At 37.0% G+C, this 23,215-nt stretch overlaps 3 protein-coding genes across 4 annotated transcripts; 1 reads left to right on the top strand and 2 right to left on the bottom strand.

Moving 5' to 3' along the window:
* Positions 1-922: 922 nt before the first annotated feature.
* Positions 923-2,130, bottom strand: LOC114823941 (agamous-like MADS-box protein AGL61). Its single transcript, XM_029099881.2, has one exon. The coding sequence runs from the start codon at positions 1,780-1,782 to the stop codon at positions 1,171-1,173; it is 612 nt and encodes a 203-aa protein (XP_028955714.2). The 5' UTR covers positions 1,783-2,130; the 3' UTR covers positions 923-1,170.
* A 1,049-nt stretch (positions 2,131-3,179) lies between these two features.
* LOC103424020 (nucleobase-ascorbate transporter 12) lies at positions 3,180-11,762 on the bottom strand. The gene is made up of 10 exons (NM_001328861.1): positions 11,231-11,762; positions 10,873-10,970; positions 10,602-10,772; positions 8,729-8,829; positions 7,632-7,767; positions 7,465-7,515; positions 7,005-7,292; positions 6,051-6,285; positions 4,892-5,178; positions 3,180-3,401 (listed from the first exon to the last, which is right to left on the bottom strand). Exons 1-10 carry the CDS (start codon positions 11,760-11,762, stop codon positions 3,180-3,182), a joined length of 2,121 nt encoding a protein of 706 aa, NP_001315790.1.
* Positions 11,763-20,600: 8,838 nt separating this feature from the next.
* On the top strand, positions 20,601-23,014 carry LOC103424030 (probable ribosome biogenesis protein RLP24). Of its 2 annotated transcripts, none has more exons than XM_008362096.4 (5): positions 20,601-20,815; positions 21,549-21,658; positions 22,171-22,284; positions 22,402-22,538; positions 22,636-23,014. In XM_008362096.4, exons 2-5 carry the CDS (start codon positions 21,578-21,580, stop codon positions 22,790-22,792), a joined length of 489 nt encoding a protein of 162 aa, XP_008360318.1. In that variant the 5' UTR covers positions 20,601-20,815; positions 21,549-21,577; the 3' UTR covers positions 22,793-23,014. The 2 variants fall into 2 exon arrangements, with proteins under 2 accessions (XP_008360318.1, XP_008360326.1); XM_008362104.4 differs by having other exon boundaries at positions 20,669-20,842.
* Positions 23,015-23,215: the final 201 nt, after the last annotated feature.

Raw genomic sequence — 23,215 nt, forward strand, 5'->3', positions numbered from 1 at the left:
GGTGTGGGGGTATTATAGGAATGTAAGTGGGGTGTGGGGGTATTATGAAAAAGTATATGTGGTGTATTAAGATAGTTCTCAAGTGAAAAAACAAATGTTGAATGTATTAAATTTGTAGAGTTTATTCAACAATTCGTGAAATGTTAATATAATAAGCCTTTAAACAATTGCTATTTTTGAGTTGTAGTTTAGGAAATTAGAAGTAATTGTAGTGTGGACTGTTAATGCCCAAAACCACTCCTTAAGGCTAAGGCCCAAAAAAGCATGAAGGACAGTCGAAAACCAGCCCGTGTCAACAATAGGCCCACAAACCCAACCTTGTGGAACAACCATATTAGGTATTCTCTCGTGAAAAAAAAAAAAAAAAAAAAAAAAAAAAAAAAAAAAAACCTTACCACAAGACTAGCAAATGACAGACGTTTAGTACTAAAGTCTAATGGTATTCCTCTTCACGTCTAAGTGAGAGATTTCGGTTTGATTCTCGTCAAAGGCGAATTTGAACCACATTATTACTAGTCTATTATAAGACTTAACCAACTCAACCTCCTCTTAATGTAGAAAATATTGTTTGTAAAAAAAAAACACTGACTATAAAATGGCGGTGACACCCAGCCACGAACCCAAGTTCAAAGACCAAAATCGACTCTGGCTAGACTTGAAGTCTACATGTGATGTTAGCCTTACTAACCCTCCTGCAGATGAATTCAATTGACAGAACTTCACAAGATATTCATGCCGATTCATTAGTAAGTACTGGCCAATCTATTGGCGTCGCACTCGAAACTTGAGAAAGATCAAACGTCCGGCACAGAGAATTGTACGATAGCACTTGTACATGAACAACACAAAATTACTGTGACGACCAGAATTCCGAAAATTTAAGATTGAAGTACCCAAAAATACTGCAAGAAAGAAAGAAAGATTCAAGAAAAAGTCACAACTGCATTAAAAAATTTGTCTTCTGCATCACAATAGCTACAACTTCCCTAATTATTCAAAACTAAAACCAAAAAAAATCACACTCCGTTTAGAGAATGAGGCTCTGCTCCGCGCACCTCTCTAGACCGTGGCCTTTCTCAAAAGAGCCCGTGATTTCTCCTGCAGAAGGCGGCGCCACCACCGTCGCTACCCCAAAACTAAAACCCAAAATTCTCAACACAGCCATTAATCTCATACATCTCTTTCTTCGCTAGGAGTAGAAGAACTCGAACCAACCTCGAAACCCCAATTCATACCAAAATAATCTTTTGTGCACAATTCTCTCCTATTCATCTCATCTAACTTAATAGCCGCATTCTCCCTCAAACGTTCTAACAAAGACTTGTACTTTTTGAGTTCCGGCAGTTCCAACCCTTCGTCAATCGGCTCCTCCCACCAAAAATTCCCATTCTCCTCGTCCATACCTTGGCCCCCTTCCTTTTCTTCCTCTCGACTCGACTCCAAATTTTTGTGCTCATCGCCGGCACTACCGGACTCAAGAACCTCCTCTTTGCGATCATCGGATGCACACCTTGCTTGTTCAGCAAGAAATCGATCAATGACAGATTCGGCGGAGGGGTGGCCAAAGAGGAAGGGCTTGTTACCGGGCGAAAAGGCTATAACCGCGAGGGTGGCGCCAGTCAAGCAGCATAGATCAGTGGCCTTTCGGAACAAACCCTTGCGCCGCTTGGAGAATGTGGCCTTGAGGTAGTTCTTGTTGTTTATTTTCTTGATGTCGATCTTGTTCTTCCCCATGATGATGATTCTTATATCATCTGCACATGCGTACATACATACATACATACATATATATATATACACACACACACACACACGTCGTCTTCTTCCTCTGAATCTTGTCCCAAATCAGTAGGCGCAGTACCTTTGTTTGTAGAATTGGTGGAGGGGGAATTGTGGGTGCCCAAAAGAAAAGGGATGCGGTTTTGTATTTATAAGCGAAGGGTTGGTGGGTTGGTGGGTTAGGGTTTCCAATCAAGAAACAAGAATAGATTGTTTCCCAAGTTAACACGGCATCCCAATTCCCGATGATGATAGGAAACCAATTAAATAAGATTTTGCCACGCTCTGAGGCACTGCAGTAGAAATTTTTAAATACGATTGAATACAAGTGATACACCACGTATTTTAATAGAAGTTGTGAGAAATTTTATTTTTTAAGATATTAATTTTTTAGTACACATATCACACTATTTGTATAGTGACACGTGATGTACCACCTCGTGTACCGATCACACTGAAAAATATCTCGCACTGCAGAAAATCTCAACAAAAAGTGCTTCATACTTTTACCAAGACCCTCTCCAAATTTGTGCGGTTAGTTTTTATTAGATACTGTTTGTATTTAATTTTGAATAAAAATATTTAAAATAATTTACCGCACGATGTACAATAAACAGATATGATTCACGGATCCCCAAGATCCTCACAAAGAGGATCCGGCGAGAATCCGGATTCGTGACAACAGTGCAGAAGAGGAGCCCCAAGGCTCTCAACTGAAAATATGCAGGCTCCAAGCAATCCAAGCAAGAAAGTTTCGGACTGGGAGAGATCTTTGTGCACTGTAAGAGAGAAAACCAAAAACAAAATATACAACGGAATCATCCAATTGACTCCGCAAATAGGGTTCTTCACAATCTTCACGACAAAGTGCAGTGTTAGAGACAGCGGAGTAACAAGCTTAATCAATCGGAGTTGTAGTTGATCATATATGTACACAGTTTTGCATAAAGTAAAACATTCCAGCATGCACATCTCCCCCGGTGTGAATATTTTTATTTTCATTGAGAATCCGACATTTGTGGAAGTAGCTGTCAAGCTGATCAAGGAAAACAAAAGCGAAACAACAAACGAAATAACATATACCTGAACCTCGCTTGACAGCATGAAAGAAAGTCCGACCTGATATTCCCAAAGACTCAAAACTAGATACATTTATCTAAGATTACAACAAAACCATATCCTCTGGTTCCTCAAATGTACACCAATATCTCTACAAGACCTATGAGTCTAACAAGTCGCAACTCTGTTCGTGCAGGAAAAAACAGTTTCCAGACCAATAATTAAGAGTATGTGCCCCCAACTTACATTTAGAATCACAGTACAGTACAATCGTCACCTGAAAATGGCTGCTGGAAAAGCTTTAACTTCTGACTACTGCCAACACCAACCACAAAATTCTGTCAAAGGCCAACCCATTTCACCCATCTGAAAACCCTGCTAATTCTGAAGGGCAGCTCGTAGTCCTTGGCAACAGCAGGCTCCCTCTTAGCAACCTCAGCTTCAGACCACACATACACCCCGCGTTCTTGACGACTGCCAGGTACAGTGTTATCCAGGATAAAAGCCACAAGGAATGCAACCACCATGTGTAATGAGAACAATGTGTTCAGCACATAGTTCACCTGCAAAAATAACATCTTGAGTAGAGTTTATTGGTTCTAAAATTCAACTACGCATGCAGGCCCAGCATGTTAGCGATACATCAGACTATGTCACCGATGTATCCAGTGTTCAGCACATAGCTCACCTGCAAAGAGAACGTCTTAAGCAGAGCTTATTACATATGCAGGGCCAGCATGTGTATTAGATTGACCATGCCACCAATATAGGCGTATGCTAGGGAAATGATGTGACAAACATTCTGGTTTCTATAGGGTTGATATGCAGAGTTACATCTAATAATTGAAACCAACCATCTACCATACTATTCAGCATACAAACCGCTTTCATCTTCACAAAACATGACAACCACAGAACAGAATTATAAAAGCTGCCCAACAGGAATAAAGTAGAAAAGGACCAGTTACCAAAATGGTTATCAGTATCTAAAAATGTCCCAAGTAATCTAAGTAAGGTGGTTGGTTCTATTTCCCAACCACCAAATGCTTTATCTGGGAAAACGAGGGAGAATCAGGGATTCATGATTCAATGAATTCATGACTAATGTATGCGCCACACCTAACACACAGAAGGGCAAAAAGGGAAAAGGAGGTATCAACATTAGTAAATTCTAAGTGTTACAGCATGTTAAGGGAGAAAGTTATGGTATGAGTATCGAGTCTTATATAAGTAACATGTGGGGGGCAAAAGTGTTGAAAAACACGCCCAATAGACCTTGTTCTTTAATGTAACCAACGGCAATAGACTAAACTAGCAAATATAGAAAAACTTAGAAACACACAAGAATTATACTGGTTCGGCAGAACTTTTGCCTACGTCCAGTTGTGATTTCTCTCTTTGATTAATAATAGAGATTACAGAACTTTTGCAAACCCTAGAACTAATCTCAAACCTCTCGGCTGTCTCTGGCTGTTTTCTCTCTAAAAAATTAAGCCCTGCCGCACCCTATTTATAGGCATAGGGTAGGCTTGCATGTCCCAAGGCTGATTGAATTCCTATTTCTAAGTGGATTAGGAAATTACACTTATCCAAATCCAAATAGACTTCTAGAAATCCAAACCTAAATTGAATAAGGAAAACTGAAATTCTTTCCTAATCCCTCTCGGACAAGAATCGGTATACCTCTAATTTTCCTAAAACAAAACCAAACCGACTAGGACATATTTGACGAGCCAAAAATCCTAACAAAAAGAAGCTGTACAAGTAGCTTAACTTGTTTGACTTTTCCTATGTTAATTGGATTGTATGAACTCTATTTAAACGGTAGAATGGATAAAGAAAGGCAGCTGGTTATCTTTACTATCATGTGCAAAGGACTTGGATTTACTTGTAGAATGTCAGTTATTCATTTTGGTTTCCATTTTTTCCTCTAGTAGTCCAAATGGGTCAGTTGACCACAAAGCTGTTCTTTTCCTACTATTCAAAAATGCAACACGAAAAAAAAAATACAGAATACATTCTTCTTATCGCAGAAGGTCAAGTAGAAGCATACCCCTCCATATTTGCTGCGGAAGGGTCCATGAGAAGCTATAATGTATGGTTGAAAATAACTCGGAACAGATAAGTTGGAGTTTGGAGAGATGCCATATTGCTGAAAGTAGGCCGGTATTGAAAGCGAGAAAAACAAAGATAACCCGACTATGATAATATTCCTAGAGCTTCCAGCCTCACTATAACGTAGATTTGATAGGCCTAATGCAGCAAGCATCGCCCACATGAAGCACAGCAGTGCGGCAACCACAACTTGAGGAATAGATGCTAGAAAGCCTCCAACTTTACCTGCAAGTACAATAACTGAGATTAGATGCAATGTGAAATATGCACTTGATTCTACATATAACCCGCATCTTTTAAGTTGTACCAGGGGTAATGGATATCAAATCACCAAGATGTGGTGATATGAAGTAGCATGAGAAACAGAGGAAACATTCAAAACAAATGTTGACTGACTATAAGTTTCTAATATAGATAACGATGGTCAGGATCAAATAGCAAATTTCTACAGCAGAAAGATCTCTTCAGTCCAAGATAAAAAAGTACAACCATATTCCAAAGTAATTTTTGCAAGTCCAATAAGGTAACGTGTATAAAGCATTGTTTGAGCTTCACTGATTTAATTATTTTGAGACCAACCCCAAACCCTTTGATAGTTCAATCAGCTCCTAAAGCAAACAGACCAGGATTACAGTCAGTAACGAGAGAAAGAGTTCATCTAAAAATGCTTGAAGAGTAGTATTTCATGAAAATCACAATCCCAAACCATCATATGCCTGCAATTATTCTTACATGAGCAGACAAGCTTTGTTCATATCTTTTAAACAGTGGAGGACAACAATATGCTAACAATTTAATAGCACAGAAAAGATCTTGGCGGTGAGACAACTGCAGAATAAGCAAATGGTAATCCCGAAAAGTGTATAATGAAGATTGAGAACAGTGTAACCAAACGGGCCACAAACATATCATATGAGCAATTATAATCCACTAACAAAACCAAGAGATAACCAGCTATTATAGATATTCAAACTACACACTATATCTAAATGCTGCAATGCCCAACCAAAAGAGAAACTGACTAGTGGTCATACAGATTCTTGTTCAAGTACAGGCCCATTGTTACAATTGAAAACAGAAGTTTGACAAACACTTACCGACAAGGGATAAGACGATCAAAACGCATGCACCCAATTCAACAGCTCTACGGCTTCCCATCTTAGTGACGGCTATTGTGTGCACATTTTCAGTTAAGCTTGTGGACCCTGTTCCAGTACCCCATAGACCAGCCAAGACACTGGAAAGACCTTCCAGACCAATCCCTCGACTAAGAACACCAGGAGTAGGAGGTCTGGATGCCACCAATAATGAAGATGCATGATATGAGCCAATCTAGGAATTTCATACACAAAGCAAAAGGTCAACCAAACTAATCAGACAGTATGACATGACAAATTAAATTAGCAACTTGACGGGAAAAAAAAGAATAATACCTAATGTTGTAAATAGTTTTCATTGTAACCAGTAATTTAGTAGTTCTTTAATATTTCCACAACACAAGTATAAAGGGCATTTCCAAGAGGCAATCCCATACACTGATGTAACCAAGATCTTTAAAAACCAGACTGGTGTTTTTCTAAAGTGAACAATTAAGACCATGAGACAATTAAGTTTTCACCTATCAACAAAGAAAGTATGAGTAGCTCTCAGTTTATTATCCTACCAAGTACATTGCCACCACCGCCAACATCTTCAATCTCAAAAGTTCTATGGGACCAAGACAGATGTAGAGAAATTTTTTATCAAGCATTAGTCCAGGACAACAAACCTTCCATTCATGAATCAAGCAGAGTTGAGAACTAATTTATCAAAACTGGGTTAAAGCCAACTCATTCATTTCATACTCATCTATTTAATGAAATTAGCATTCTAAATACATATATAAATCTGGAACTGTTATATAAATACTATAGCGGTGTCCATCAAATTCACAAGTCCAGCATGTGCTTAACAGTGAAACTAGAAAAAATATAAAAATATAAAAGTTCATGTTATAAAGCAACTATAACTCCAAGAAGTTTATATCCATAATGAATAACAAGAAAACTAACCGAATCAACTGATGCAATAATTGATACCACAGACATGACAAGGGCCATTTTCCAGTGGAAGACAGGAGTACCCCATTGTAATGGATAGGGAAACCTAAACCAGGGGGCAGATCTTAGTGCATGAGAAGTATCAACTCGACAGCTCTTCATCCTCAAAACATGCTTTCTGCAATGTTCAGATACTATGTTTGATGCAGGTACATTTATATCACAACCTTTATAGCTATATGCTCCAGCTTCAGTTAGTAGGAAAGCAGCCGACCATGTGATTGCCAGACCCAAAGGAACCTGGCAATTCAGACAGAACCATATCAATTTACAAAATTTAAAGAAGGCATCCATACAACTGTAACATACATGCTGAGATTAATAATCGTAAACAGTATGAATATGATATAAACCTAAATATTTCTAACTTACAGCGTATACCTTTTTTATTGTGTTACATGGAGGAACTTACCGCATATATAAGAAATACACGATGACCAAAAACGGAAATCTTCCGTAGGTACTGCAGAAAGTAAAATAATAGTGCGTTAGGTGTTTTGACACAGAAAAAAACAGTTGACATGAATAATCTATTATATACCTATAAAAGCAATGACTAAATACAATTCATATACTTACAAGAGAAAAAATAATGACCACTAGTATCTGCACCGCACCAATCTCAAGACAATTACCAACTAACGGGAAACCATAACTATAGAAAGAAAGTCCAACAGCAGCAATTGTTGGTGACACAACCACTGGATTGATCAACCTGAAAAGGAAAGGCAAACGAACTGACATTGAGTTATTGATTTTGCAGTGTTGTACAAAATGGGGTAATAGGGGGCATAAAAAATGAGTACACAGGGTAAAGTGAGATTTTTTTTTCTAGGGTACAGAGGGTATAGGAAAAAATAAGCCTTTAATTCAATCAGCTCAAGCCACTACCAAGATTAATATTTCTAACAAATTAATGATCTATCAATTGGTTTAAACACTAGGCTAGTTTACAATATCACTATGCACCTCTACATTATTCGTGTGATTGCTTACTTGTCCTCTTCACTAATACTTGATCCCCTTTGATATATTAAAACTCAGTGTATATTATTCCATATAGTCATCCCACTGTTCACTTCCCTTTTTCATGTATAATAATGATGGCATATCAAATCATCCACAGCCAAGACCAAACCCCATGGAATAATTTGACCATTGCCAACTAAGCGGAATCAAATAATTCAATCCATATACCCAGTCTGAAATAAATTAAATAACTCTAGACTTGAAAATCAAATTGGTGGTTTCCAAGAGGCATCCTATATCACTTTTTTTCCCTTACACTAAAAAATTGTCTGTTTTCAACAATTTTTTCCATATTCGGGAACCCCTTACCTATCTTGCCAGAATTGAAAAGTAATTATTACAACTTACAAGCCACAGATCTGACATAAAAAGAAGAAGCTGCTATCTACTAAGGATCATTACATTTGTAACATATAATTAATAAACACCCACAAACATTCGAACCACTACCTCTATAACAAATGAAACTTATATCCATCCATCTACTCAAGCTCCGATTAGGCAATCCCAGTTGGTAGGTTTGGCAAGTATTTTAAAATAAACTAATCAAATACTAGGCATTCTGATTTTCCCTATTAGCAAAAAGAAAAAAAATAATATGAATAACCAAACATGAGGGGGATTTGGTAAAGATGCTGGAATCAAACCTCAAAAATATTGACATTAGTCCACTATATCCAAGTATTGCTTGAAAAGCTGAACCTATTATTACAGCCCCCTGTAGCTCCTTCATGATATGCTTAAAATTCTGCCATGACAAAGGATTACCATCAGTTGTTGATAAGAATTCACCAGTAGTGAAACAACTATTCAATTTCAAAGGGAAGTAAAAGATGAATGAAACTAATAAAATAAAGAAATCAGCAACTCTGAGGCACTCATAGTAATACTGAATAGCACAGTTTGTTTCATATAACGTATAACTGATGTTTGTATATGAAAATGACCTCTAGTTTACTACTTAGTTGCAGTTACTAAATATCATGAAATATATATACACACACAGTACACACGCATACATCAATTGGAGGTTGGACTAATTTTCCAACATTTATTTTGTAATGTTGAGGTTTCCTTCCAAAATTTAGGAAAACATTTATTTCAATTTTCAAGATTGAGATTATTCGAGCCATTATATGTCAATTATTTTTTAGTTAAAAATGACCTTTCTTTAAGTACATAATTATGCTTTATAAAGGCTACCCAGTGTACATTCAGCACACTTTGGCACCAAATAATTAAGAAACCTTACAAAATCTTCCCTTCATTTAGCACATGGCATGTAATTTGGAAGCCTCAAGTACTGCCTAGGTAATGTACAGGTGCAAAACTTGGATAAGTTCATGTGTGGTTGAATACTTGTGACATGGCCTAGAGGAGCTGATATTCTTCTAGTCCATCTCTTCATTGGTGTGCTATGTGTAAAAGTGGGGCTGAAAGCTTGTAGCATTTTCTTCTCTACCGTCCAATTGTGTTGTCTTAACGGTCAAGGCTGTTTAGGGTTGGCCTGAGTTGGGTGATTCCAGTTTCATGTGCTTCTTTGTTATGGGAGAGTTTTCTGTTTTTTGGAGATAAGAAGGGAGTGGTAATGGGGAGTTGTGCTGTGATGGCTAGTTTTTGGTTAGTTTAGGAGGATAGAAATAGAAGGGTAATTGATGACATGAGGGGGATGAATGTCGACAATTTGTGAGAAAGTCCAATTTCAGGCATCCTCATGGGCTTCTGTTCCTCCAGAGTTCAGGGACTATTCTTTTTCTGTTAAACTATCTTACTGGAAAGCAATAGTGTCTTAACATTTTGGTATTGTTATCCGTGGTATTCTTATGTATTTCTGCTGGTGGCTAATTTTATTTCTTAGAATTCTAGTCAGGTCTTAAAGGCTAGTAGGCTAGAGGAGAGTGGAAGGAAGGGAGAGTAATAATTTATACATATGTAAATACATGTGTGTGCATCTTTATTTACAATTTAAGATGAATATTAAATTTCGCAAACAATTTGAATGAACTAACCTACAAGAATAAAAAGGCATTTCAATAAAGTAGACGTGAAAAAGAAAGATACAACTGATATGATCCACTGAAAGACAGCTTTCTAATCAGTGAGTCTTTCTTCTTCAGAATTAGGGCAAAGTAATGGTTCATAGAACACACAAAATAAACAATAAAATAGAATTTCCTCCTCTATGTAAAGGAGTCCTGATAACTTCTATGAATCTCAGTAAAATGCAAATTTCATATTGAAGCAACAAAACACAACTTTTAATAATATAACCGTTCGGGCTGACCAACAAAGGAGAGAAAGTAAGAAGAGCACACAATACTATTAGATGGTAGACATCACGACTGTAGCCATCTCTAAGATGTGCGTTATTTAAAGGACTCAGAAATTTTATAAGACAACACTACAAATTTTCACTTTGTTTCAGCTGCAGACTTAACTATTGATTGGGATGTGATAAATACAGAGGGATATTCACTAAACTCCCAATCAAACTAAACAAAAGCAAGAACAGCAACATACATTTCCATTGAGTCCTTGAAATTCTGGGGAGTTGATTATCGCCAATGCAGGAGCTAGGTAAACAAATGAGGGGCCCTGTATCAAAGGCAATCTGGATCCAAACGATGTCTGCAAGAGAGTGGTCACTCCCGAAACAAAAAGCACTGTGGAGACAACATTTGCAGTATCCTCCTACATACACTAAATCCAGTCAAATCAAACTATCTAGCACTGTACCATTCAGAAAATAAATGTATAACATAAAATAAATAATATGTGCATAACTACTCACGTAAGTACCACCCATTGCTGGAACTATGACGAGTGGAATTAGAATTATCGAACCCAACATGGAGAGATAATGCTGGAACCCATAGAGGCCAATGGGAACTGCAACATTGTACCAACAAACACAAATCATATCAAAAACATAAAAATTTGACTTCAGAGAAGCAAAACTCATTACATTTACAACGCTTAAGCAAGACAAATACATGAATAAACATCCAAATAATCACACAAATACATTTTCAATTATCAAAAAACCGAATCAAATTTGACGATCAACAATTGTACAAACACACCGAGCTCAAAATATACCAATTAAATTTATCGAAAGATAGCACATTTGTATGAGAAAAAACACTCACCAAGACCAGGTGTATCTCTGAGCTCATACTTCATATGAGAGTGCCTAGCCACATACCCATCATCATCAACCCCGTGTGGCAAAACATCAACCACCTCCTCACTCCTGGATGCCCTCCGCGGTTGCGAATTGGGCTCCGTGGGCGCGGTCGCAGCCTGCCCATTAACCCCACTGGGCCCATTGGCCGCACTCTTCGACCCTCCATCAGACTCCTTCCTCCTCTTCACCTTATTATCCTTTTCTGAAGGCGGCGCTGGCGCTGGTGGCGGGGTAGCCATCTCGCGCTCGGGTACACCATTGGGCGCCGGTTGGGGTCGAGCCCGACCAGCTTCGAGATCGGGCTGGGTTTGAGGCTCTCGGGGCCGGGGCGGCGGCAGGGATATCTGGCCAGAATCGCTGGCATTGGTCTCGCCGGAGAACTTGGGGCGGAAGCCGGTTTTCTTAGCCCAGGAAGAAGGGGGCATTGGGGAGGACTCCGGGACCGGAGGCCATGTACCCGGACGGGGTCTTGTTTTGGGGTCGGAGTTGGACATTTCGGAGGTGACTGAACTTAGTGGAGCATAGCTTGAATTGAAGGAATGACAGGGCAGATCTGGTGTTGTACGCCGAGGTTACGACTTTCGGAGAAATGCACCAAGTACAACACCAATAAATAAAACCCAGAGAGAGAGATGGAGGGTTTTGGAGTGAGAGTGAGTGCAGAAGGGGGAGAGAGAGAGAGAGAGAGAGAGAGATAGGAGAGAGAGAGAGAGAGAGAGACAACTAAGATAGAGGTGGAGAAGCTAAAACCGCGTTTCTTTAATTTCTACCGTAATAAACTTGTTTCCCGAGATTGAAGGATAGACTTAACAAATACTAGTTTTTTCCTGGTCAAACAAATACTAGTTAATATCATATCTTTTATTTTTCTGTTAGACACCTTATAAATTTGAGAAATGTTAGTATCGTCATCTTACTTTTTCATTTCCATATTTTTATTTGGATAATGTCAGGAACACTAAATTTATGGCAAAATATTATAAACTACATGACATGGAAATATGATTATTGGATATTATTACTTAAGCATTAATAAACGTACTCATTTTTATAAACGACACATAATTTATTATGCAAAATTTGTCTGTAAATTCAGTATCCCTAGCATTACCCATTTTGTTTCTCCATTAGGTATACTTTGTTGTGGCCTATTTAACTGACAAGGGGGAGAGAAGGTGTGGAGAAAGTGCAGGGGTTTTTCTGTGTGTCGGTAGTATAATTCTATCAATTTCACCGTTAAATAATCATGTGGAAAATATGAGACCCATATTTTTACTGATATAAATGTCAAGTTTGAGATACATGGACAAGAAACTAATAAAAAAATTGTAAAATTAAAAAAAATATATTCACAATTTTGGCTCTACATGTCATCAACCCACTCCGACGCCTAATCCCAGCAAATCCCTTTCCATTCTCACAATCTCCCTCTTCGTCGGCTCGTCGCCGCAACAAGTCATGATGATCCTCGACACCAACAGCGAGCTCAAAAACCACTATAAGATAAGAAAGTTACTTGAGGCATGAGTTTGTTATGTGACTCAAAATTGAGGTGATAAAATATAATTTGTCCTAATTACTATCTTGAATATCTTTAAAGCTCAACAACCTTCTTTCGAAATAGGGGTGAGTAAATAGCCTCTTTAATGTTTAAGAACTCGTTTGGATGTGTTTTTAAAATGACTTAAAGCGCTTTTGGTGAAAATGTTTTTGGAACCAATCCTTAGTAAAAATGCAAGTGAATTTTAGAAAACCACTTAAAGTGCTTTCTGCAAGAAACACAAGTTATGTAATTCTTCCAGAAAGCACTTTAAGTGCTTTTTGTAACCAAAAAACATTTTTTCTAAAAGCGCTTCACATCCAAACGAGCCCTAATTCAGTACCATTAGACAAAATTATATAGACAATGTCATACTCCTTAATCAGGTTAGATGGGCTTGAAATGGTTGTTAAAGTATATTTTAGGTATAAAGTTAGTAAAATAGATGCGTTCACGTTTTGCATTATTTGTCAGACAACTAACTTCCGCACAAGGCAAACCTATAAATAAATTAATTGAATTGGTATGTATAAGAAAATTTAAAATTTCATTCAATCAACCATGCAATAAATAATATCCAAAAATTTAAAACAAATAATCCAAACAAAGGAAATTGTTCAAACAAACCAAAAAAAATTAAAGGGGTTTGGTCACTAGCGAAACTCGGCCACATGTCTAAAAATCTAATCTTTCATTAGAGCGGATGCCTTTTGAAAATCAAAAATCTCCAGGGTAGTATCTTCGGGATTCTCCACTTGAGCAAAATTAGTCTCGATCATCTAAGGACATGAGTGATACTCAGCTATAGCATAAGAGGAAGCTTAGCAAATACGGGACCAATGGTCTTTGACACCACAGCGATGCACATACCTGCTTCTATGGTGGCGGGTACTTTGCACTTATTATTTAAGTTTGAGACTTTAGGAGCGAGGTTGTCACTCTTTGAGGCTTGGTTTATTCCCTTGCATGGGTCATTGCTCTGTAAACCTTGGGCTTTTGGCTTAAGGTTTAAGCCCTTACTACACCTACCACGCCTATAGCATCCGTTTAGGCCTCGATTCATATTGGCATGTGCTTCAAGCACAACAGTTGAGCCAGTAGGTCTAACTTGATGATTTTTCATCAATAGTTAGTTTTGCTTTTTTGCAAGTAGTTAGACAAAGATCAAATTCGAAAATTTTGTAATTCTTGTGCCCTATGTTGTTACTTTAGGACAATATTGGTGGTATGAAAACTTGAATAGTTTTTTCTCTGGGAGATTCTGTTTAGTCAAGTCATCTTTAAAAAACTTGAGAAGTGATTAGATTCTACAAACTTCATAATTGTATTCATTCATAGACTTCAAATATTGGAAGTGTAAATGTTGCTAGTTGTATCTTACTTTAGGCAATAAGATATATATGTAATGATCCAAGAGCTATTCCAAAGTGAGCCATAAAGCTCTTGAATCCTCTTCAGTGGAGTACTCGGTATGCCGGGTACTCGGCCGGGAGTGCGTCATGCATATGGCTTCATATAAAGATTATGGTGGTTGCTTTTTTAGCTTTGCCAACCAGGTTATCCGGATTAGCTTGAATGGTGGCCCTAAGACTCTTTACAGTAAGGTGGAGCTTTACATCATGGATCCACTTAAGGTAGTTTCTTCTAGAGACTTCCATAGCGTAAAGTCAAGTTTGTTCAAATTCGACATGTCACTATAACCAAGGGAACAAGGTTGTGGTTAGTGGAATGAATGAAAAAATCGTCCATACACACAAAGTATAACATTTAGGTTCTATTATACATGTTTTGGTTTAAATTTACGTGAAAATTGCTGGTTTCATAGGTGTAGTGTTTTAAGTAAACTTCAGGTTTCTATGACACTTATTCGAAACTTTTGGTTCGAATTTATGAACTTCAAGTTCATGGGTACCTGCAAGCAAACGTAATATATACAGAACAATAATATATATAACAAAAAGTTAATGAAGTTTATAGGGCCAACCATCTGAGATGTGTCGCAACCCATGAATTGAGGCTGATTAGTTACTGCTGCGCTGCAAGCCAACATAGGGAACGGGCAGAGAGCAGAAACTCATAAACTGGGCTTTTTTGGTTGGTTCAGTAGAACAAGGGCACAATGGGAGCCAAAACAAGAAGCAGTGGTGCCCAAGCCCAAAAACTGGGCTGGGTTCATGTGGGCCGAGTGCAGGGGAAGCCCAACATGGCTCAAGTGGTAGACTGGAGAAAAGCCCAGTGAGGCTGGGTTGGGGTTTCACCGATGAATCTAGTGGCGCCTTGACAGACGGCGATGATCTCAAGCCAAGGAGGTCGGTGTGAGTCATAAGTTTGTCTAGGAACCTTAAAATTGCAACTGGGAAGAATATCTGGATGTCGAGGTCCAAATTCATGGGGATTCGAATTGAATCTCACAAAATCTCGACGAGATTCGACGTGAATCTCAAATTAAATCGTCAGAGACAATGAGATTTCAGCAAAAGAAAGATTGCAAGGAGAGAGGGTGCATTAAAGAGAGATAAAGAGAGGATAGTGCTCCACGAATTTGAAAATACGTTTCTCTCGTGTAAGTGCCTTTTTTTTTATAGTAAACCATAAACAGGATACTTACTCTTCAAATAATACAAAACCTAAGAGGATAGAATCACGAGATTACATTGGAATTCCAAACCAAATCACACAACGTTAAATATTAATTACAACAATTTTGCTATTTTTCTTCTTTTGTTAAAATTTTAGTTCTTCAACCAAAAAATTAATTAAAATTTTGTTGTGCGTGCTAGTAGAATGCATGTGACATAAGTAAGAGAAAAAAGATTAATTCACAAACTCATATAACCCTCAGAACCTATATTATCATGTTGATTATGATATCCTTTATGATTAAGGTTGTTTGTACCACCGTTGATGACGTAACAATCATGAAAGGAATTTTGTATCATCGTCATTACAACCATGTTGAAGTTGACATGATTTCTAATAATTTAGTCGGGCAGGCTTTGAGGAGTATAGAAACGCCCAATTATGCTCTCACTCTAATATCCGAATGGTTTATCAAATGATGAATGTAGACTTTGAACCTGTTGTCCATATACAAACCGTCATTTCATGGACAAGGTCCTGTCACTACCTGATTTTTTTTGCTCTAAACAAACGATATTATTTACATTAAGAAATAAATTAATGAACTTAGTCTCACAATGTGCTAGCAATAATATGATTCAAATTCGTTTTTGGCGAGAATCGAAGCTAAGAGCTCTAACTTACAAATAAAAATGAATACTACTAGACCGTAAAACTAAGTAGCAATCGTTCAACATAACGGCAGAAGAACAAAGTCCTGAAATGTAACCGTAGTACATGACAATTATTCATTTATTTATATAACAATATACTTTGTATAATTTAAGGTTTAATAGCAGATTCACATGCCTGTTAACATCATGCTTTATTAAGCTTAAGGTCTTAAACTAATTAAGGTGGGACCTTGCCCTGACAATCGTGAATACAATTAATTGTCTCTTGTGGAATTTTTCCATTATTCATATTATTCCGTATTTTAAAAACATAAAAGTCGTTTAAGTGCAATAACTGCGCCAAGTGCTAAATTAATCTAAGCAGTTCTTTTCAGGTTCGCTTCTTTCGGTGTTTATACAAATAGATGTTCATAGTTTTTAGGGTGTGGACCTCTTCAAAGCTTATGGAATTTGTATGATTATTTTATCTTCCAAAATGTACCAAAGTGTTATTTTTTTTCCCGAAGTACCAAAGTGTTATTAACTATGGTTTTTTATTTCACATGGGAGCCGTTATTATTCTTGACCTCATTCGTCTATCGCCAAGAACTTTATTGAACAAACGATATTATCTACACTAAGAAGGAGGGGGTGAACTTAGCCTTACAATGCGCTAACATGAGTTTATATTTTAACTATACCATAAAATAAAATGGGTCTATAGATAAATTATTGAACTATCAATCAACAAATGGGTAGATTGAAATAGTAGATGATGTCATGGGATCGGAATTGAAAAGGGTGATCGCAGAACGATGAAAAGATAGTGAAGGGTGATTGTGGCCTTCGACAATGTCGAGCGAAGTGCCTGCAGGATTGAGTTTAGGTTTGTTGAAGAGAATAAAGGGACTATGATGTTGTCGTTGACGACATCACCCTCTTCTTCCGGTCACCATTTTCTCTCCTAAAGTTTTTGTTCTTTGGAAATCCAATGAATCAATTCTCTTTTCACCCAATTCCGCATGGACCTTTGTCACTGGTCGTTCCAGAAATTAGAATATTTTAAATTCTTGAAGGTGTAAAAGGACCATAATGCCTTTAAAAGCAAGAAGGTTAACTTTTGTTGACCCTTGTGGCGTGACAAATATGACCTATTGTATAGTAATATAAAAAAAAATTAATAATAAGGAATTGTTATTGGCACTCCAAAATTTTTATTTTATACTTCAAACTTTCTATATTTGGAAAGAAAAATACACTTGTGAGGAGTGTAGAATGAGATTTTTGGAGTGCCAATAACATTTCTCTAAAAATATTTATGATAAAAGATTTAAGAGGTAACATAGGCTCATGTTTGTCTTGCAACTTATACAATGTTTTATAGGATTTCTCCTCATTTATAAATATCAGTTTTTAGGTTCGAATTGCCACGTTACATGTGACAACCCGTCCCTACTTTTACAATTTTATTAATTTTAAAAGAATGAATTGACGAAAATACCCTAAAGGTGAGATTGTTGACTTTTGTTGACTGTCATTTCGTGACGTGTACGAGCCACTATTTTACTGTATTCTTGAAGTACTCGACAGTACGAACACATAAGCGCAAGCGGAAATGAATTTGGAGCTACGACGAAGATTTTACGGAACTATAAAACGTGAAGGGCGATTTGGTAATTTCATATCTAGAGATATATTTTATGTCTTGTTTTGTGAGCCACGTGGGGCCCACACCCCACTCTTCCCTTTCTCCTGTGTCCCTTTTCAAACCTTTGGGACCTATCCCTTACTGCCACCTCACCTTGTCTCTCTCGACCCTCTCTTCCCTCAAATTCTCTCATTATCTTCTTGGGATGAATATCTCTAGTTGCTTAGTGTAAATCTAAGTGTGATAAGTGATTTTGGGTAGGTTTTGTGACATAAATAATTTGGAAAAACTATTTCCTAGTTTTCTGGTGAAGGACATTTGGGTTGTAGGCCTTTTCCGGCCACTTTTCATCCACAACTGAGAACCAAAATGGTATAATTCGAATCCTTGCCCTCCTAGCTTCATTTTGGTAATTAAATGGTGAGTTATGGTTGAGATTTGAGCTCGATCGGAGCTCGGGAAGCTATCTCGACCAACCAGCTCAGAAACCGACGACCTGACCCGTGACGAGGACTTGGTCGACCCGTTTCAAAACAAAAAAAGGGCCCAAACCCGGATATGACCTAGATCCATTTCAGATTTGAAGGGAATATTCTCTTGGAATATTCTGTTAACCTTTCAATTAACTCTAACAGAATATTCCATCTAAGAATGGAATATTCCGTTAAAGTTCATTGTTGATCGTTAGTTGACTTTTGTTGAATTTTTTTCGAAATTTTCTCGAAAACCCTCATAAGCTAATTTCAACGTCCTGATTTCGTTTTTGACATCCATTTAGTGAAATTCTAAAGTTTTAACATAGTTGAGCACTTGGGTGTCTCAGTTGACTTTTTAAGGTTAACAGTTGACTTTTTACAAAATTTATCGGGGACCCCTTCTTAGTGTATCTCGATGTTCTGATTATAAATCTGCACTCCGTTTTCTCAAATTTAATCGTTTTAGTTGAGTTTTACTAAGGGGTCCCAATATTATGCCTAGGTGCAATTACTATCAAAGACTCCGGCTTCCTAACTTGAACGGATATGACATCGCAAGTACATGTGAGTGAGTCTTTTCTTTTATATAATATATATATATATATATATATATATATATATATATAAAATTGTTAGTTTCCATTTATACATTTCATAAAGAGTTTTCTACAGTATGTCTATATTAGCGTGGTGTTTATAAGATTTAGCACAATGATAGAAATTATGAAGTTATGCTACGTTCTACGAGATGCACAGGTATGCGTGTTATTATTGATGCCTTTATTATATTTATGGCAATGAATAATATCATAGTGACGTGAATTATCAATTTACCATTGTATGATTTTATTTACGTTATCTGCTCATCGTTGCTGCATCGGTGTTAGTACTCGCCCGGGCTAGGGCCAGTCTTTCATGTGTATGTTCACATCGCACCGTACACTCACTTTGGATCCATTGGATGTGTCAATCCTATCTTAGATTGTTATAGGCAATTATGACTCGTATGTGATGTGCATAGTGCTAGTCTTCACGTGATTGTATTACTAGAGCGTAAATCATTGTTACACACAGACTTGTTCATGTCAGAATACCTCTGCATGAACTCGTGTGTCAGCATGTGCCGATGAGCACTTGATGTGATATATTTATTTCTGCAAGATATTGTGATTTCTAGAAGTTATATGCTTATCTACAAAATTTGTGACACATTGAAGTTTTGAGATATTACAGGCTACGATAAGTATTTTCATACTATACGTATTATGTATATTTTGAAAACTATACTTGTTTTACGGCGAGGGATTATAAAGTTTTCAAAAATGTTTTTTTATAAAACTTTATTTTTAGGCCCACTCACCCTTATTTTTCGTCATTCCAGGTTTAGTAGCTGAGCTTTCGTGTCGACGAGGATTCTTGGCAAATCTTGGTATAGATGGTTACCTTCGATGGTATGATTCTCATCCTACTTTTCTTTACTTATGCTTTGACATCACGTGCGAAATGAGTTCATTCCCGTTGACAAGTGCACTCTTATATTTAGGCACTTTTAGGTTTAAATTTATTCACATTTTCCACATCACTACACTTTATGGCTACGTCACCCTTCTGGTGTCGGCCAGCACAACTCAATTCGGAGTCCACGTGGACATTCTGAGTCATGATGTATCATTACGCATTCCACAATAGTTTGAGCGAGTGTGATATATATATGTGTGTGTGTGTATATATATATATATGTAGGAATCGGTAACCTGATTTTGTTATTTATAACATTATTGCTACATTAGTGTGAATACAATATGTTAATATCATACTCATGAGTTCAACATATAAGTATCACACTCAAATTTTCTACTTTACTGTGTAAATGTGATTTCTACATACATTCAATATATTAGTTTCACGATCACTTTTTTTTTCTGACCAATGATAAAGGCCTTGCTATTAAAAGAAGTGCTCTATTTTAAAGGAGGATAATGTTAAAGAGATCAAAAATTTAAATCAGGTACAAATAGAAAATAAGTATGTTAATAATTCAATCATCAATTATCATATCATTTGATTTACAATTTTTTTTATCAAATGATGTGGTACAAATATAAAATAAGTATCTCTACTAATTAATAAAACACTCATTGTCAACCAAAATCTTATGAAATTACCAGTTTAACCTGTAATTAAAACATAACATGAATAAGAAATATGGGTCAGAAATGTAATTTCACACAACCAAATTTTAATAAGAAATATGGGTCAGAAATGTAATTTCACACAACTAAATTTTGCTTTTTTTTTTTCAAAGTCTCACCTACATGTAATTCTAACATTCTCTATCAGTCCTTCTATTTCAAAAACAAAAATAAAAATTTTTCTCACACACTTTGTGTGTGCCCATACGCTAGTGTTAATAATTCAATTATCAACAATCATATCATTTGATTTACAAATTTAGTTTAAAAAAAGTTTAGATTCTCTAAAAAGAAGTAAAAAAAAACCCTAATTTCCCAGCCCAACTCTTACTAAAACCCTAAACTCGATTCATCTCTCGTGTTTCCCACCACCTCTCGTCTCCTGCGTCGCCTCTTGCAGGCGCTTCACCCTCTCCCACCCTCGTCTCTCTCTCTCTCTCTCTCTCTCTTCTCAGTCGGTGAGTTCTCTCCCTCTCTCTCAATAGGTAATCTCAATCTATTCTTTGATTTCACTTATAAATTTCGCTATGTTTTGCCCTCGTGTTTGTGCTATTGGAAATGTCATTCACTGCTTGATATTGGTTGATAGGCTAAATGTATGTTCAAATTCATGTCGAAAATTTTGCTTTTTTTCTTGCCCCCTCATATTCTTCTGGGGAAAAATTGAAAACTGGCTACGAATTGAATCATCTGATTTAGAATAATACCCAAATTAATATTGATTCAGTTTTTTCCTGTCAATTTGGAATATTGTTGGCTAAAGTTTGTAAATAATATTTCTGCTTGACTTATCTATATGCCATACCTGTATCCTGAATTTTTGAGTTTTCCTGAATCATTGTATCGCAATGTATTGTATCACCTTGTATTGCTTTACCTGTTCCTGTTTCCAGCGGTGTAGTTGAGATTTTATTTTTTGTCCACTATGTTGCTGGTTCTCACTTTAGAAGAATAATGTTAGAGCTAACATTGAGATTTGAGAATGTATTGCTCTTTTGATATATCAAATCGATCTAATGCCTGCTAGATTAATGTGGATGGAGAGTATATGTAATACTGCTCGGCAAAATTATTGCAATTATTTTCATGGATGGATTTGGATAGACGAATAAAGGGGTTCCATGTACTTTTATAATAATTGATGTGGTTGGTTGTGAATTCTTAATGACGGTGTACTTAATTTTTTCCCAGAAAGTAGGACTATATGATCTAAGGGAACAATGAGGTTGGAAAAGTGCTGGTTTTGTTCCTCTACTGTATACCCCGGACATGGGATTCAGTTTGTTCGCAATGACGCAAAGGTAAAGTTGTTATCCACTCTCTACTAAAGCACAAAAGTAGTTGTATTCTAATTGTAGTAATCTCAACATGGACTATGACGTAGCCATACAGATGCACTCGTGAGCCTTAAGTTTGAAAATGTTGCTCATTTTAGTCCTGAACAGCTGAACCTATTTGGTTTTCCAGTCCTATAATCAAACAGTGCCTGATTTACTGTTGGTTAAGTCAGCTTAGATTAGTTTTAGTTTACATGGTTATGTCAAGCATGCTTTTTATAATAATTCCCTTCGGGGTTGATGCTACGATGAGTCAATTTATTTGGTACTCTGTTTGGGGTTTTGTTTTGGACTGAGGTCCTCAAGTCGGGTTAATTTCTTGATCTTTTAGTTCAGATTTATTCCAGAAATAGTTTTCTTTTTCTTAGCATCTTATGCTTTCACTGTGAAACGGATGATGGTTACTGATAACACTCACATTGCTCCTGAGGCTATATGATGTGTGACCGGATTACCTGACACCGTTCCTCTTCTAGATTTTTCGATTCTGTAGATCCAAATGCCACAAGAACTTTAAGATGAAGAGGAATCCTCGAAAGGTGAAGTGGACTAAGGCCTATAGGCGGTTGCGTGGAAAGGACATGACACAGGTAAACAAACTTTGATCTCTCTTAATCCTATTATTGTTACAGACATTTTAGTAAATATCGTTTAATTGCTTGTGTAATATCCTGTTAGTTATGTTACTCTTTTCTTTCTATCTGCAGGACTCCACTTTTGAGTTTGAGAGAAAACGAAATAGGCCTGAGAGATACGACAGGAGTCTTACAGAAAACACTCTGAAGGCAATTAAGAAGATCGATAAAGTCAGAATTGAGAGAGAGGCCAGACACCACAAGAATAGGTACATTCCTCCTCTTCCCTTTTAACCTTCTGTAGAAAACAGTAAAACCTGTTTTTGGTTTTCTTCATCTTACGAAACTTGTTAAAAACTTGTGCAGGATGAAGGGCAAGAATGTCAAAGAGCAAAATGAGAAAAGGAAAGAGATTGACCATAGCCTCCACTTGGTCATATCTCCGATCGCGCAACAGCAAGAGCCATCACTCGTCAAGGTTTCCCAACCATATCTCGAGAAACACGTTGCCATGGAGGAGTAAATTTATTGTTTCAGCAGTCATGGTTTTATCCGTCTCTTTTGCATCCACAGTTCCAACAAGTAGCAAGACGATTGTTTCTGTGTGGATTGAAGTTTTGGATCCCGTTTTCCTTCTCATGAATTTGTAGCGTCGGATCTAAATTATGTTCGTCGAGCCCCAGGTCTGTTGTAAAACGTTTATAACAAGATATTCTATATGTAAGTTTTTGAATTTATGGTCCAACAGTTTTGGGACTTTATACATTTGATTTGAGTAGTTAAATTTGCCTAGGGATTGCGTCAAGTCAATTTGAAGAATTCATATCAGCCATATCCCAGTTAATGCACCTTCGTTGATATGGGAAAAGCTTGGGTGCTACTGTGATACCAACAGTTACGAATCATTTTAATAAAGTGTTTAGTTAGAGCAGTTCCAGCGTGGAAC

Source organism: Malus domestica, chromosome 03 (genome assembly GCF_042453785.1).
Source record: "Malus domestica chromosome 03, GDT2T_hap1".
Taxonomy (NCBI): domain Eukaryota; kingdom Viridiplantae; phylum Streptophyta; class Magnoliopsida; order Rosales; family Rosaceae; genus Malus; species Malus domestica.